The following is a 13,962-nucleotide window of genomic DNA, read 5'->3' as shown; positions in this document are numbered from 1 at the left end:
TCTTACTTCATAATAACCGATACGGTTAGGCTTTGTGTCCACACCCAAATCACCCTATGATCAAGGGGATCGTAGGCATTACCGCCCCCTGATTAGTTGTCTCTACCTGGTCTCCCAAGTCAAGGGAATCCTGGGGATGGTTTCCCCCATGCTGTTCTCATGATAGCAAGTCCTCATGAGATCTGATTGTTTTATAAGGGCCTCCTCCCGCTTCACTCAGCACTACTTCTTCCTGCCATCCCGTGAAGAAGCTGCCTCGCTTCCCTTTCGCCTTCTGCCTTGATTGTAAGTTTCCTGAGGCCTCCCCAGCTATGCTGAACTGTAACTCAGTTAAACCTCTTTCCTTTATAAATTACCCAGTCTCAGGCAGTTCTTTATAGCAGTATGAAAATTGACTCATACATTAACCAATAAAATACTGTCTAGATTTGCATAAGCACAGTCTATGACATTTGCACAACAGTGAAATCGCCTGATGACACATTTCTCAGAACATATCCCTGTTGATAAGTGGCGCATGACTGTGTTTTTATTCACTGTCACAACTCTGCTAGCATGAATCAGGCTAATATAGTGTTAAGTACTGCCGAGAAGTGAACAAGAATAAAGAGAAAGAAGATGCCATTAGGATTGTCTATTGAGCATGGGGATTTACATTTTAAAACCAAAATTTATAAACGTATTTTTGTGTCTGTAAATTGGAAGGGTCATCTGCCAGATTACTGAAGTATTAAATTATAGATTGATGAGAAAAGGAAGGAGCTTAAGGAGGTTAGTAAGGACTGTATTAGTTTCCTAGGGATGCTGTAACAAAATACCACAACCTTGGTGGCTTAAAACAAGAGTTTCTTTATAATATTTATATTAATTATATAATTAAAAAATCAGTGTTTGTGGAGCCATGCTCTTTCTGAAGGGTCCAGGGGGAGAACCTGTTCCAAGCCTTTCTCTTACCTTCTGGTGATTGCAGTCAGTCTTTCGCATTCCTTGGTTTGTGTATATGTAATCCTGCCATCTGTGCTTCTGCTGTCACATGATGTTCTCCTGGTTTCTGTCTGCGTCTCCGTTTTGTTTTTGTTGTTGCAGGGACAAAAGTCATAATTGATTAAGGGCATTCCCTAATATCTTCATCTTACCTTGATTACATCTGGGATATGGCAGAACTCTTTGACTTTAATTTTGTAGTTTATTAGTTTCTTTTTTAGAACCAGGGGTTTACTAAAGGGTGAGAATATAAGCCACTGTTACCAAAGAATCATGTGGGCTGTAAAGGATTTGTAATAACAGTAATTTGCATGTGGCTTGTTGAGACCGTGGATACTTGAGGCCTGGTTTATTGCACTAGTCTATTAATCCACATTTATTATTAATTTCAAAGTATTCTCCTAGCTCCAGAGCTTACAAGTAACATCAAACATGTTGCTTACTAAAATGCTTTTGTGAATTTTTATTGCATTTATGCCTTTACTAAACTGATAGAGTGGCAGTATATTAAGGAATTCAGTCTTACACAATCTCAGCTTTAGCTTTTGCTTTGGCGATAAATTCTTCTCTGGAGGTAAGAGGAAATAAGGAATTAACACGTTGGACTTAACTGACTATTTGAGGAAAAAGTGATTGGTGGTATGGGAGTGATTAAAACAAGTGAAAATTGCCATGTCATTTTGATATTATCTTTACAGATTTTTTTCTGTATGTATGCCTGTTTTAACCTTTCTCCTCTATTATACTGAGCTTCTCCATTATCCAAAGTTCAGTAAATGTGTGCTCTGTTTGCTCTGAATACATGTATAGTAAGTGACTTGAAAGACGAGGAATCCATAATTTTTATGTTGAAGATGTGCATCCAGTATAAATGCCATCTTGCCTATACTGAGGATCCATTTGGAATTCTCTCCTTGACCAGCCCCTTGATTTGCATATGCTGCCCTGCTACTTTTATGGCTCTTGAGTATAGTTTGGCCTTCATTTTCCTCATTTATTAGATGAGGAGTGATACTAAATGATTTTTATTTTGTAAGTATGCAGTACCTGAAGTTCTCCATGTTAAATTATAATATATGTATTCTAAGTGATTAAGAAAAGGTGATTTCTCACATTTAAACACCTGTCAGACTAAATTTGAATTGACCTCACCCCCATCCCCCTCTTTTGACTTTTCTGCAACAATATTATTAACGTAATTGTTGAAAGACAAATTGTGAACTATTTGGAATGGCCATTGTGATTCTACTTGTTTTTATTATACTCTTACCAAATTATTAGAGGAAGCATAGCATAGCAGATAAGACTGCCCACTGAAGGGAGACTCCCAGGGTTAGAACATTGGCTCTGCTACTTCACAGCTGTGTGATGTGGACAGATTACTCTTTGTTCCCCATTTTCCATGTGTAACATGGGGATGATAACTTTACCTACTTCCTAGGATAGATGTGAGGAATATTTGAGCTTATATTTATAAACAGTTATAACAATGCCTAGCAAATAATAAGTGAATATAAGAGTTGGCTGTTTTTATGTAATATATAGCTGTCTCATTAGTCTTTCTATGGGGGGAAATAGACTACTACAATTTTAGGCAAAATAATTTGTTTGCTAAGATCTTTGGTTGTAGAGAAACCAAGTTGTTCTACTTTATCCTTTGACCATTTATGGGAAATAAATACTTAATACATTAATTAAATTTACTTTTAAAACTAAGCACATGGTTTGCACGACGATGTGTATTATCAGCAAGAACTGCTTATTTCAGATGGCTCTTTAAAATAATTAGTAATTGTATTTTGGTTGCTGGGTGTGGTGGCTCACGCCTGTAATGCCAGCACTTTGGAAGGCTGACGTGAGTGGATTACCTGACGTTGGAAGTTTGAGACCAGCCTGACCAACATAGACAAACCCTGTCTTTACTAAAAATACAAAATTAGCTGGGCACGGTGGCGCATGCCTGTGATCCCAGCTACTTGGGAGGCTGAGGCAGGAGAATCACTTGAACCTGGGAGGCAGAAGTTGCGGTGGGCCGAGGTGATGCCATTGCACTTCAGCTTGGGCAACAAGAGCAAAACTCCGTCTCAAAAAAGAAAAAAAAAATTTATTTTGACCGAGTGCGGTGGCTCATGTCTGTAATCCCAACACTTTGGGAGGCTGAGGTAGGCACTTGATCTCAGGAGTTTGAGACTAGCCTGAGCAACATGGTGAGGCCCGTCTTTACAAAAAATACAAAAATTAGCTGAGCATGGTGGTATGTGCCTGTAATCCTAGCTACTCAGGAGGCTGAGGTGGGAGGATCTCTTGAGCCTGGGGGTTGGAGGCTGCAGTGAGCCGAGACTGTGCCATTATACTCCAGCCTGGACAATAGAGTGAGACTCCGTTTAAAAAAAATAAAAATAAGAAGAAAATTAATTGTATTTTATTTATTTATTTTGGCTGCTCAGAGTAGCACAATCTTTTTAAACTTTTTTATTATTGAAAATTCCAAACTGCATATCAAAAATCTGTAGTCAAATACATAGTCATTATTTTTGTAACATTTAATACAAATTACAAATTAAGGCAATTTCTCTGTAAGTATGCCAACAGTAGATTATTATTAGGATACAAATACTTGAATTAAGAAATTTGGAGTCAGAGATGGTGGTGTGTGCCTTTAATCCTATCTACTTCAGAGGCTGAAGTTATAAGATCACTTAAGCTGAGGAGTTCGATTCCAGCCTTCCGCGCAACATGACAAGACAGCATCTCTCTTTTTCTTTCTTTCCTTTCCTTTCCTTTCCTTTCCTTTCCTTTCCTTTCCTTTCCTTTCCTTTCCTTTCCTTTCCTTTCCTTTCCTTTCCTTTCCTTTCCTTTCCTTTCCTTTTTCCTTTCCTTTTTCCTTTCCTTTCCTTTCCTTTCGCTCTTGCTGCCCAGGCTGGAGTGCAATGGTGTGATCTCAGCTCGCCACAACCTCAAAAAAAGAAAAAGAATGAAAACCTGAGAATCTGATAATATGTGTTTAAGGTGGTATTTTTGTACAAATATTGCTATAGCTCAATCTGTATGTTTGGTTTAAAAATCTTAGAAACTAGATTTTATTATTTAATAAATGGATGTTAAATACTAAAAACATATTCATTATCGTGAATAAATTGTATTTTTATGTTAAGGAATATTTTAGGACAATAGTGCTTTCATTTTACTGCTATATTTGAAGACTGGGCAAACTCAAAATTTTTGGCATTTTCCTGTTCTTAGAATTCTAATATAACAATAACAATCGTTTTTAATATTAGCTCATTTTCATTTTTAGTATCTCTCAGATATCATTTCTTAATATAGTATGCTATATAACATTTTAAATATATTTTTTACTAAATGCCAGTTATACTAATTTCTGACAGTATCTGCAAGTAAATTCTTTGTTCTTTGAAGCAGAAAATTACAATGTTAGGAAAATTGGATAGAGAGACCAGTATGCCTGCTTTTGGAGCAAATGGTATAGAGCAAAGAATAGACTTTACTTTATTTTGTGACTCAACATGTTATCTAGAGAAATACAATTGTATGATAAAATACTCTAAATTGTTAACATTTCTTTAATTTGAAATTTGTCAATATTATAGCCATACTACTATGACTTTGAATTCTCATTCTGGTCGTGGTCGTATTAAGCAATGTCAAGCCAAGTTTCTTTTTTTCACTGTGATTAGACGTAAGATGACACAAATATTTTTAAGGTATAACTTATTCTGTAATAATAGTAGCTCATACTAGCATTTAACACGTGCTACACATTCTAAGCATACAAAACATAGATTTTATTTAATCCTTACATAAACATATGATGATAGTACTGCTCTTTTCCCCAGTCTTAAGATGAGAAATTAAATCACAAAGTGGTGAATAATTTTTTCAAGGCTGACACTCAGTTAGTAAGCATTGGAACCATAATATAACATAGGCGTTTTGACTTTAGGATCTATGCGTTTAATCACTTTGTATGCAGTGTAAGCGTAAGTCAAGTAAATTGAATCATGCATTTTTCACAAAAGTTTTAAGAACACAATCTGTTGCAGGTATATTTCGAAAGGGAATGGGTTTATAGTGCAAAAGTTCTTTTTGTAATAACAAAATGTTGTCAAAAAACAATTAGTAATGGGTAATTGGATGATTGAAGTACCACATCTTGTTAGTTATACAGTGGAGTACTGTGCATTCCATTAAAAAGGAATGAAGAAAATCTCTATATGAGTTTGAGAATATAAACAAGGAGCGGTGTCTCTAGTTTTCTTCTGTTTAAAAAGTGGAAGAAGGCAGTGGAAGAATAAACCAGGTAATTAAAGTAGCTGTCTAGCAAAAGGAGGAGGAGAGGGTGAAACTAGATCTGTCAGGATGTATATCTGTTTTATATTATAGAGTTTGGAACCATGTAGAGGTAAAGTATGATTTAGGGGGAAAAAAATTACTGAAGATACAAAACAGACTGAAACATTTGAATCTAACTGTTATGATGTTGGTGGCATAGCTATTTGAGAAGAATATTTCAAGTCATTTTAATACATAGTATTTCACATATATATCCCTGGTGGGATATAATGTTACAACAAAAAAATGTTTGTAATTGCATTCAGTAGTGTTATCGTCATCAGTAATATTGGTATTGTTGTTTTGAAACTCATATATGAATAGTAGAAAGAAATAAGGTTATAGGACCTGGCATTTTTCAGTGTAAGAGAAAAAATATAGGACCATTTCGTATGGATTTCCCACAGGCACCTCAAATTCAGCATATCAGAATGGAATGTCATTATTATTATTGACACCACAATTGTATCCATTTGACCAAACAGGAAAACTAGAAGTAGTGAAAGACTTTTACCTTTGGTCCACTGTTGAGCTTTTCTGTATGTTGCCAGTTCTAGTTCTGAATTTTCTCTTAATTCTGTCCCATACCCTCTGCACCCAAGTCTGATAATGATATTTTTCTTTCAGAAACTTCTCTAGCTATGGTTCCTGACCTTTTAGACCACAAAAACTCTATTTTATCCCTGAAATATTTGTGTATACAACTATGTTATTTATTTACTCAATCAGATACTGCTTTATGTGGGGATTATTTAATCCTTACATTAATTCTAAATACTCCCTTGCCACAACCCCCTGCTCCCCGCTGCCAAATAAAACTATAAAGATTCCTGTGGATTGGGGCCAGCCACAGCTATGTATTACTACTGTAAATTCTCTTCAAACCGTTTTGTTTTTAAAATTTTAGTCAGAATTTTATATGACATAGTTTAGAGTCAACTAGACAGATGTATAAGATTTCTTAAAGAAAAAAAACTGTAGTCAGCTGTCTTTCTGCCATTTTTCCTTGCTCAGAGACAACCACTTTTATTGTTTGGAGCCGATTGATTCTTTTGTATCTATGTTCAGATCTGGAAATAATACCCCTGTGTTACTCCTTCATGAGTTGTTAATTGTAGGCAGTATGTACTGATACCGCCTTTGCACTTCCTCTGTGCCTTCGTCCTCCAGGTAATCAAAATTCAGTGTTTACATCATGATTCCTATATTTCCTGTTAGAAGCTGAGACATGTAGTCAGCTGTGTTTACTTCTCCTTTTCTGTACAATCTTTTGTATTCCCTGGAAGTAATACTTACCCTTTTTTTTTTGGTATAATTTTTTTTATGTTCACTGAACTGTCTGACAGATGTCCAATATGTTCAGACACATCAAGGATTCTATTAGTTTAATTTTCTTGGGGAAGTCTCTTCAGAGCCATGCTGACTCCCACCTTGGGGCTCCTTCTTTTCCAAGTTTGTAGCTGCTGCTGCTTGTTCCTGTTCTGAAATTTTAGAATGAGGTGCCTTGATGTAAGTTTATTTAAATGCATTCTGTTGGGCACTGATGAGCTCTTTTAGTCTGGAAGCAATCTCTTTTCGAGTCTTTATAGAAAATACACTGTCTTTGTTCTCCTGGATTGGGCATCAGTTGTCCAGATACTACAGAGTTGAAAATATGTAGCACTCTGTTTCTTAGACAGACTTTCAACCAGTCTTATTTTCTTTCTTCTTATTTTTAGCTTCCCCTTTCTCCTTCCCAAAAGTATAAGGTTCTGCTACTTTCTGTGTTTTTTGGAGTAGAGAAAGTGGGGGAAGTTATATGAAGTAAATCTGGTTGCTTCTCAGCTTTCTCCTTTGACACCGTGGGATTCAGCTTTCTCTGACTTAATGAGTCACTTTCCTCTTGAATTTCTTGTTTCTTGCTTTCAGTGTATGTTTCTCATTCCTCTTGTCCTTTTAAAATTATGTCCCCCCTCTTAAAATTTTTTTTCTATAATTTTAGTAGGGTTTGAGATGGGAGTGAAATTATACATGTATTTAATAATGGGTAGGTGGCCTTACTTTCTACTCACAGATAAATACTGTCTGGTGATATCTGCCTCTATGACTCTCTCAATCTACTAGCTTATCTGTATATTTTCCATGTTTATCTTTTTTCCCAGATCTAGTTTTTTTTTTTTTTCCAAAAACATAAACTTTATTGAGATAAAATTTTATTGTTTCAAATTTTATCTTCTCTTGCTTTTAATCAGGAATTGATACCTTGTAAACCTGTATCTCTTAGTAGTAGCATACATAGTGCTTGCCCCACAGTAAAGTCTTTATATTTTTAATCTTTTATTTGGACATTACCTTCACTTTTTGCTCAAAATTAGAGCAGCAGCAAATGTTGTTATCAACCATGGATGCTACTTGCTTACCTTGGGACTATTTTGAAATGCTTGGAAGTATTCTTGATGGCCATAATTTTTGGAGTCCACTATTGGCACACAGTAAGCAGACACTGGAAGATGCTAAATCTCCCTCAGTGCATGGGATGACTATGCACAGTAAATGGTTCTCTTCATTCGAAATGTCAGTAGTCAATCTTGAGAATCATTGATGGAAGTCATAAGGGAAACTTGGCTCTACCCTGAGGCTATTCCTTGCCCACAACCCTCTCAGATGGTATCTGTTTCCTTCCCCACCTCTCAAGCACTTGGGCTGGAAGTGTAGGGTAAATGTCCTTCTTGGTCCTTTTTGCTGTTTCCTGACCACTGCATTCTTCTTTTCCTAAAACTTAAAACAACAATAAACAAAGAAACTCCACCCTGCTTTGAATTTCATGCTTACCCATTTTTGTTATAGAAGAAACATCTCACTCATATCAAAATAATTTCTGTGTCAAGTTTTCACATGTAACAATCAATACTCATGACTAATCAGTGTAAGTATGAATGAAATATGATTTCTAATTTAATAAATATGCAGTATATATGCCACATGCCTTTTTCCTCCAATTTATTGATTGACTTAAATGTGGATTTATTTCTGGGCAGTGAGTATAGGTGTTACTAACTTCCTGTTTAGCTATCAAAAAGCCAATGTTTTAAAAATGCCTTTTGCTGCCTCTATTAGTGCATCATTTTTAAGGGTTGTTTAAATTGCAAGGGTAAGAATTACATTAACTGCATGTGATGCCTATGTTATTACAATGTGATTAAATACAGTTGTATGCAAGATATATAGCTGTGTGTAAATATACTTCATATCAAACTGCAATTTTAAAATGGATTATCTTGTGAAAGTGTGTCTAGTGTCGGAATACTGCGTACTCTGCATTCTTAAATTTGGTCTGTGATATTTATTTTAGTATATTGTTTCCTTACATGTGTTTCTCATAAAGGAATGACTTTCAGTGTTATCACCAATGTTTCTTTCTGGGTTTTAGGTTGTAGAAAATGCCCTTAAAGTGAACCCAATATTAGGTCCGCAGATGTTTCAACCGATTTTACCCTATGTTTTCAAGGGTATTATAGAAGGGGAGGTAAGATTTTTCTTTAAGTTCCAAAGGTAGTATTAGACTATAGGATTCTAATTTTAATTACTCTGTTAGATGCAGAAGGAAAACTTTTCTTGTCATTTGGATCATATTAAATTACGTTAAATTTTCAGGGCAGTTAGATACCTTTGCCTTTTCCTGTTCCACACAAGGAAGCATAGATATTCTTTGACATGTGTCTTTCAAACATATGCATGTATGTTCACACACAAGTCATTTGAAGTACAGGAATGGTGAATGGCTTGATTCCAATGCTTGACTACTAAGAATATGAGGGGGACAGAATAGTGTTAATGCTGGTATAGACTGAATATGTTAAACCACTGGTTATTTTCTAAGAACGGCTCTCTTAAGTAGATCCATAGACCTGTGTGTGTTATGAGTATTTAAAGTAATATACTACTGGGAGGTGGAGATTGCAATGAGCCGAGATCACGCCACTGCACTCCTGCCTGGGTGACAGAGTGAACTCCGTCTCAAAAAAAAAAAAAGAAAGTAATATATGAAATTGGTAAATATTGTTTATTTCTCTTTATTGGATAGATGTATGTGTATAGATAGATGATGCATATAATTCATATATGTATTTAGTAAGTTAGAACTCAGGCAATATTAACAGTTCATTCTAAAGAGAAGTGATATGGAGGAGAATGTTATTTTATATCCCTGTTGCTTGTTACTGTGTCAGTGATTGTTTATACTGGTACCATAACACAGTTTTACAAGTGTTGTATTTTATTTATACAGAGGTATCCTGTAGTGATGTCCACGTATCTTGGAGTTATGGGTCGAGTTCTACTACAAAACACTAGTTTTTTTTCTTCACTACTTAATGAGATGGCCCACAAATTTAATCAGGAGGTAAGAATCAATGTACTTAAATTTAAGGAAGTCTTTATCTAAATATAAATTAGAAATAGTTTGATGAGATAATGAGTCTTTGTAAAAGTCGCTTTATAATATTTAGACCTTTACATTTTAAATCTTTATTTATGCTATAGCAATAATTTGGGATAGAAAAAGGAATCTGTAAGTGGCAGTTGAAACTTATACATTTTTGTCGTTGCTCAAAATAGATGATTTTATTCTGCTTAGCCATAGAATATAATGTTGGTTTGTTTATAGCCGCTGTTTTTCTTCACTGATACAGAATCTGAAAACGGGTATTTTGCATGGAGTGATGTATCATCTTTGTATTATTTCTTTAGTTAACTTGTTTTTAATGCCACAGATTGAGAGAATTTCTGTTCTGATTATTGTGGAAATGACCTTTTTAGCAAAGGTTTACTTTTAAAAATTGTGGCTGATATCTATTACCAGAGTAAGTTTGAAATGGGTTTTTCAGTGAAGTGATTTAAGACTATATGTATGATAATTCAAATAAGATTATGTTGTAAGTCATTAATCTGTTTATTAAGATTTATATGAAGATAGGGTATACTTGACCAGTATATCTACATTTGAGACAATTTTAAAAATCTTTTGGTTTATGGCTGAAAACAAATATAACTATTTCTAATATAAGGAAATCCAGAATAAGGAAGTACAAATTTTTAAATATATGTAGCTTTTCTAGAATTAGACTAATCAGAGATCCCAACCCTTGTTTTGATAAATAGTGTATATTTTTTATTAGCTTATTAATTTTAATTGAAATGGGATAATACATATTTTTTAGTTCTTTTTTTTTTTTTTTTTTTATTTTTAGTAGAGATGAGGTCTTGCTATGTTGTCCAAGCTGTTCTCAAATTTCTGAGCTCAAGTGATCTTCCCACCTTGGCCACCCAAAGTGCTGAGATTACAGGATAACTAAAAATATTTAAGAACATAAGAGAGAAAATTAAAATGATCCAGAGGAAACATCAGAATGCCATTACTATGAATTCATTTTCTTGTTTCCATGAGGGGCCTAGTCATGTTTCTAACATTTCTTGAAATATGTGTCCTTCTTCCCTTGCATTAGTTCGTGAAGATTCAATCTGAGGTCATAATGAGTAAATATTTAATCACCAAAGTTATGGATTAATCTCTTAAATTTTTTTAATTGACACATAATAGTTGTAGACATTTATGGAGTACATAGTGATATTTCTATATACACAGTGTATAGTGATCAAATCAGGGTAATTGACATATCTATCACCCCAAACACTTAGTATTTCTCTGTATTGGGAACATACAACAGCCTCCTCCTCACTATTTGAAACTGTATATTACTGTTAACTATAGTCATCCTGCAGTGCTGTATAGAACACTAGAACTTATTCCTCCTAGCCAGCTGTGAGTTTTTTTATCTTTTAACCAATCTCTCTCTCTCCCCACCTTCCCCTTACCTTTCCCAGTCTCTTGTAACCACTGTTCTACTCTCTACTTCTTTGAGGTCATCTTTTCTAGCTTCTACATGAGAAGTGAGAACATGCAGTATTTATCTTTCTGTTCCAGGCTTATTTCACTTAACATAATGCTCTCTAGCCTCACCCATGTTGCCACAAATGACAGGAATTCATTCTTTTTTGAGATCAAATAGTATTCGTGTGTGTGTGTGATATTTTCCATATCCGTTCATCTGTAGTTGGGTGCCTAGGTTAATTCCATTGCTGTAATAAAGATGAGGGAACAGGTGTCTTTTCAATACAATGACTTCCTTTCTTTTGGAGATATATATATCCAGTAGTGAGATTGCTGGATCATACAAGAGTTCAATTTGTAGTTTTTTGAGGAAACTCACGATGTTCTCCATAATGGCTATACTAGTTTACATTCCCACGGGTAGTGCCTGAGTTCCCTTTGCTCTACATCCTTTCTAGCATTTGTTATTTTTTGCCTTTTTCATAATAGCCATACCAACTAGAGTGAGATGATATCTCATTGTGGTTGTGATTTGCATTTCCCTGATGACTACTGATGTTGACCCTTTTTTTGTTTTGTTTTTGAGACAGAGTCTCACTCTGTCGCCTAGGCTGGAGTGCAGTGGCACGATCTCGGCTACTGCAACCTCTGCCTCCCAGGTTCAAGCGATTCTCTTGCCTCAGTCTCCCAAGTAGGTGAGATTACAGACACCCACCACCCTGCCTGGCTATGGGGTTTCACCATGTTGGCCGGACTGGTCTCGAACTCCTGACCTCAGGGGATCTGCCCACCTTGGCTGCCCAAAGTGCTGGGATTACAGGCGTGAGTCACTGTGCCTGGCCGACGTTGACCATTTTTTCACTTACCTGTTGGCCATGTGTATGTCTTCGTTTGAGATCTGTTTATTCAGATAATTGTTCTACTTTTAAAATGGATTATTATTTTTATTTAGCTGTTGGTTGAGTTCCTTGTGTATTTCGGAAAGAAATCCTTTGTTGGATGTATAATTTGCAACTATTTTCTCCCATCCTGTGGGATGTCCTTTTACTCTGTTGTTTGTTGCTTTTGCTGTATGGAAGTTTTTTAGTTTGGTAGAATCTCGTTTGTCTGTTTTTCTTCTTGTTGCCTATTTTTTTGAGGTTTTATTCATAAAATCTTTTCTCTGACCAGTGTCCTGATGTGTTTTCCCTGTTTTCTTCTAGTAATTTTATATTTGTGAGTCTCACATTTTAAGTCTTTAGTTCATCTAGAGTTGACTTATGTATGTCACGAGAGATGGGGTCTAGTTTCATTCTTCTGCATATGGATATCCAGTTTTTCTTGCACCGTGGTTGAAGTAACTGTTCTTTCTCCATGAATATTCATGCTACCTTTTTGTAAAATCAGTTGGCTATGAATGTATGGATTTACTTCTGGGTTCTCTGTTCTATTGGTCTGTGTGTTTTTATGCTGGTACCATGCTATTTTGGTTACTATATTTGTAGTATATTTACTGTATTTGTTATACACACACACACACTTTTTTTTTTTTTTTGGGGGGGGTGGGGAGACGGAGTCTAGCTCTGTGGCCCAGGCTAGAGTGCAGTAGCAGAATCTTGGCTCACTGCAACCACCGCTTCCCAGGCTTAAGCAGTTTTCCTGACTCAGCGTCCCCAGTAACTGGGCTTATAGGCACATGCCACCATGTCTGGCTACTTTTTGTATTTTAGTAGAGACGAGGTTTCACCATTTTGGCCAGACTGGTCTCGAACCCCTGAGCTCAAGTGATCCACCTGCTCTGGACTCCCAAAGTGCTGGGATTACAGGCATGAGCCACTGCACCTGGCTTATGCAGTAAATTTTGAAATCTGGTGGTGTGATGCCTCTAGTTTTGTTCTTTTTGCTCAGCATTGCTTTGGCTATTTGGGATTTTTTATGGTCCCATACGAATTTTTTTTTTCTATTTCTTTGAAGGATATAATTGGTATTTTGATAGCGATTGCATTGAATCTGCAGATTACTTTGGGTAGTATGGTCATTTTAACATTATTCATTTCGCCAGTTCATGAACATGGTATGTCTTTTTTTTTTTTTTTTAACTTTTTTATGTTTTTAAATTTTAAAAATTTGCTGTGTTATTTAAAAATTTTTAGAGATTGAGTCTTACTCTATCATCCAGGCTAGAATGCATGGCACAATCATAGCTCAATACAACCTCAAACTCTTAGACTCAGGTGATCCGTTCACCTTAGCTTCCCAGGTAACTGTGACTACAGATGCATGCCACCACACCTGGCTTTTTTTTTTTTTTTTTTTTTTTTTTTTTTGAGATGGAGTCTTGCTCTGCTGCCCAGGCTGGATGGAGTGCAGTGGTGTAGTCTCGGCTCACTGCAAGCCCCGCCTCCCAGGTTCACGTCATTTTCCTGCCTCAGCCTCCCAAGTAGCTGGGACTACAGGCTCTAGCCACCCCGTCCGGCTAATTTTTTGTTTTTTTGGTAGAGATGGCATTTCACCATGTTAGCCAGGATGGTCTTGATCTTCTGACCTTGTGATCTGCCCGCCTTGGCCTCCCAAAGTACTGAGATTACAGGCATGAGCCACTGCAACCAGCCCTACTCCTGGCTAATATTTAAAATTTTTTGTAGACATACAGCCTTGCATATTGCCTAGGCTAGACTTGAACTCCTGGTCTCAAGAGATACTCCTGCCCCTGCCTCACAAAGCGCTGGGATTACTGGCATAAGCCACTGTGTCCAGCCACCTTCAGTTTTCTTCTA

The 13,962-nt window shown here is 36.1% G+C and overlaps 1 protein-coding gene across 2 annotated transcripts in view; it reads left to right on the top strand.

The window, feature by feature from the left end:
- IPO11 (importin 11) overlaps positions 1-13,962 on the top strand; it is a 226,822-nt gene that overhangs the window by 130,606 nt on the left and 82,254 nt on the right. For both annotated transcript variants that reach the window (XM_026455698.1, XM_026455705.1), the window contains 2 exons: positions 8,747-8,842; positions 9,605-9,718. In XM_026455698.1, the coding sequence (XP_026311483.1) occupies positions 8,747-8,842; positions 9,605-9,718 (210 nt within the window). The remainder of the gene's footprint in view (positions 1-8,746; positions 8,843-9,604; positions 9,719-13,962) is intronic.

Source organism: Piliocolobus tephrosceles, chromosome 4, assembly GCF_002776525.5.
Source record: "Piliocolobus tephrosceles isolate RC106 chromosome 4, ASM277652v3, whole genome shotgun sequence".
NCBI classification, from domain to species: domain Eukaryota; kingdom Metazoa; phylum Chordata; class Mammalia; order Primates; family Cercopithecidae; genus Piliocolobus; species Piliocolobus tephrosceles.
The sequence above is the reverse complement of the archived record's forward strand: the minus strand, read 5'-3'. Positions and strand labels throughout refer to the sequence as shown.